Source organism: Mycteria americana, unplaced genomic scaffold, assembly GCF_035582795.1.
Source record: "Mycteria americana isolate JAX WOST 10 ecotype Jacksonville Zoo and Gardens unplaced genomic scaffold, USCA_MyAme_1.0 Scaffold_46, whole genome shotgun sequence".
Classification (NCBI taxonomy): Eukaryota; Metazoa; Chordata; class Aves; order Ciconiiformes; family Ciconiidae; genus Mycteria; species Mycteria americana.
The window spans coordinates 669,359-672,761 of NW_027445633.1; the positions used below are offsets into that span (position 1 = coordinate 669,359).

Consider the following 3,403-nt stretch of genomic DNA (forward strand, 5'->3'; position numbering starts at 1 on the left):
TCCTTGTTTCTCTACCAGTCTGTGTTATTGTGATTGTTTTCTTGTTCTTGCTGTCAGGCTCTCTGGGGATGGGAGCTGCAGCAGCCGAGTCAGGCACTGCTCTTGTGATTCCTCCCACGCAGGTGAGTCCATGGGAATGAAGCGTCCAAGCTGTCCTCTAACCTGTGGGGCTGTGGGCAATGCACTCTGTGTCATTCCCCAGCGAATGAGCTGACTCTCCCTTACTGAGATACCATCATTAGGACCCTTGGCTATCTCCTTGGGGTGTCTTTCCAAGCACTGAGATGCCCTCCAGGATGCAAATCTGTCCTATAGCATCTTGGTGTTACCTGAATGCCCCATGGATAAGCACAGAGATGCTATGACCGAGGAAATGCTGCTGGGTTGGTGAAATGAACCCTGTGTGTCCTTGGGTACAAGTGGGGTGCTGAGACCTTGAGAAAAGGTGAGACACGTAGTGCTCGGCAGTGGATTTCTCTGCTCTCAGCAGTGCCTGGTGTCTTTTGAGGTTAACATGTGAGTGTGATTACCCTCTGTCTCAGAAAGGGACAAGCCCAGGGCAGCTGGGAACAAGACAGAGGGACAGAGCAGCTCCCCTCACTCTGCACTAACCCACAGGCAATCCTCTGGCCTCGCAGGGCTCCCTTTGCTCTCCCTGAGTGCAGCAGAAATTATGAGGGTTTCTGAAATCCCAGAAAACCTCCAGCTGAGATGGGAGAGAGCTGTGAAAAACCCTCTCTCTCTCAAACACTTTTGCGATTGTGGTTTCTTAGCAATGGCAGCGCAGATACTGACAAGCCCTTTTGCATTGGGAGCAGTTTTATCTGACAAATTCAACCACCAGGACTGCCCACACCATTCCCAGGAACCCACTGCTGCAGAGCAGGGCTGACTCCATGGCAGCCAGCGGGCAGAGGTCCTGCTTCTCCTGGCACACTCAGCCAGCACCAGCCACAGCTCCAGCCACAGAGCTGAATGAAGGTCTCATAGAACTGGAGAAGGGGCAGGGAGTGCGTAGTATGGAAATGGCTTTGGTTTCCCTCAGAGAAGTCTCCCCTAACTTGTCACTGTCCTTTCCTCCTTGTTCAGTGCTCCACACCCAGAGGCAGCAGATGTCCAACAGCAGCTCCATCACCCAGTTCCTCCTCCTGGCATTTGCAGACACGCGGGAGCTGCAGCTCTTGCACTTCTGGCTCTTCCTGGGCATCTACCTGGCTGCCCTCCTGGGCAACGGCCTCATCATTACTGCCATAGCCTGTGACCACCGCCTCCACACCCCCATGTACTTCTTCCTCCTCAACCTCTCCCTCCTCGACCTGGGCTCCATCTCCACCACTGTCCCCAAATCCATGGCGAATTCCCTGTGGGACACCAGGGACATCTCCTATGCAGGATGTGCTGCCCAGGTCTTTTTCTTCATCTTCTTGATATCAGCAGAGTTTTTTCTCCTCACCGTGATGGCCTATGACCGCCACGTTGCCATCTGCAAACCCCTGCACTACGGGACCCTCCTGGGCAGCAGAGCTTGTGTCCACATGGCAGCAGCTGCCTGGGGCAGTGCGTTTCTCAATGCTGTGCTGCACATGGCCAATACATTTTCCATACCCCTCTGCCAAGGCAATGCCCTGGACCAGTTCTTCTGTGAAATCCCCCAGATCCTCAAGCTGTCCTGTGCACGTTCCTACCTCAGGGAAATTGTACTTCTCATGGTTTCTCTCTGTTTAGCATTTGGCTGTTTTGTTTTCATTTTTTTCTCCTATGTGCAGATCTTCAGGGTCGTGCTGAGGATCCCCTCTGAGCAGGGACGGCACAAAGCCTTTTCCACGTGTGTCCCTCACCTGGCCGTGGTCTCCCTGTTTATCAGCACTGTCATATTAGCCTACCTGAAGCCCCCCTCCATCTCCTCCCCATCCCTGGATATGGTGGTGGCTGTTCTGTACTCAGTGGTTCCTCCAGCAGTGAACCCCGTCATCTACAGCATGAGGAACCAGGAGCTCAAGGATGCAGTGTGGAAACTGATGACTGGGTGCTTTTCAGAAGCAATAAACTTGTTCATCTTCTGCGTGTCACTCATAATGTAACATCATTACAGACCCGGCCTGTCTTCTGGAGTTCTTGTTGCTGTTGTTTTGGGAGGCATTTTTTTGCTTTTATTTTACTGGTGATGATGTTGTCCACAAAGAAATGTCATTATTCATGCCACTTATGTGTCAGTATCTACGTTTCCTGTGTGATCCAGAGATTGTGTAAATGAGAACCCAGACTCTCTCTCTATTTAAACACACAAAGGTCCCTGCAGCAAATTGTTTGTGTGAGATCCTTCCTCCGAGACCTTCTCTGGAGCTGCAGGGCAGTACTTGTGTGCAGAAGTGGAGGGGAAAAGAGTCCTGGCTCAGCTGCACGGCCAGGGAGCAGCAGCGCTTGGCCTGTGCAGAGCTGCTCTCTTTTCACTTCCACACTCTCTTTCTGATCCCTTGCATTGGTGTAAGGCCTGAGCACTATGGCAGCTTGGTCACATTCCTGCTGCATGGCAGTCCTGTGATCACTGGCAAGGACAGGTCATGGGCACTTCTGGGACAGAGCTGGCATCACTAAAAGTGTTTCCATCATGAAAGGTGATCTCCTGAGTACAGTGCCTGACGGCTTAGGTCTTCTTTCAAAGTTGCTGTCAAGAACAAGCTCAAGAAAGTGCCCTGTTGAGGAAAACACCAGTGAACAGCTAAAGTGTGTGAGTGTGCAGGGTGGGGGCACGCAGCAGTGTCCCTTGCACAGCCAGGCCTCCAGGGACAGACTTGAAGGACCAGCAGAGCAGGGGCTGGTCTGTGACCTTGTTTGCTGGACACCCTGGACAAGGTGCCCCAGGACAATCCTCACAGACCAGCCCCTTGCAACCACCATTCCCAGCACTGGCCTCTCACCCCAGCCCGGAGAGGTTGTTTGTCCGTCCACGGAGGGACACCAAATGACTAGGTCAGAAGTCCATGTTTGCATTGTTCAGAGGAGACTTAAGCATGCACATCGTGTGCGTGTGGGGAGGTGAACCCGAGTGAGCACAAATGCCATCAGCCATTCCTAGAGGTGCCATGAAGGCCAGTGGGACAGACAGTGCCTCGAGGTCACTTCCCTTTGAGAGTAACGTCCCCTGGGAAACCAACCACCTCAATGCAGCACTGGGATGTGCTTCTGTCAACCGAGGTCCCTGTGTCCATTCCCCACACCATGGGGCATCTCAGGCAGGTACAGAGCAGGGCGATACACCGCAGGGCTGAGGTGCCTCCCAGCCTCTGGGAGTGGCAAGAGGAGGCCAGAGAGTCACCGTGCCTGCTGCAGTGCACTGCCTCTGCATGTGCAAGGGAAGGACTCGTGCCTCTGAGCACCCTTGTGTGCATGAGGAGTGCATGAG

General features: G+C 53.4%; 1 protein-coding gene across 1 annotated transcript; it reads left to right on the forward strand.

The window, feature by feature from the left end:
- The first annotated feature begins 1,025 nt into the window (after positions 1-1,025).
- LOC142403879 (olfactory receptor 14A16-like) lies at positions 1,026-2,081 on the forward strand. Its single transcript, XM_075490178.1, has one exon. It carries the CDS (start codon positions 1,026-1,028, stop codon positions 2,079-2,081), a length of 1,056 nt encoding a protein of 351 aa, XP_075346293.1.
- Positions 2,082-3,403: the final 1,322 nt, after the last annotated feature.

Bases quoted from the DNA above. Each gene is read 5' to 3' on its own strand.
- LOC142403879 (XM_075490178.1), top strand. From the start codon at position 1,026: ATGGCTTTGGTTTCCCTCAGAGAAGTCTCCCCTAACTTGTCACTGTCC.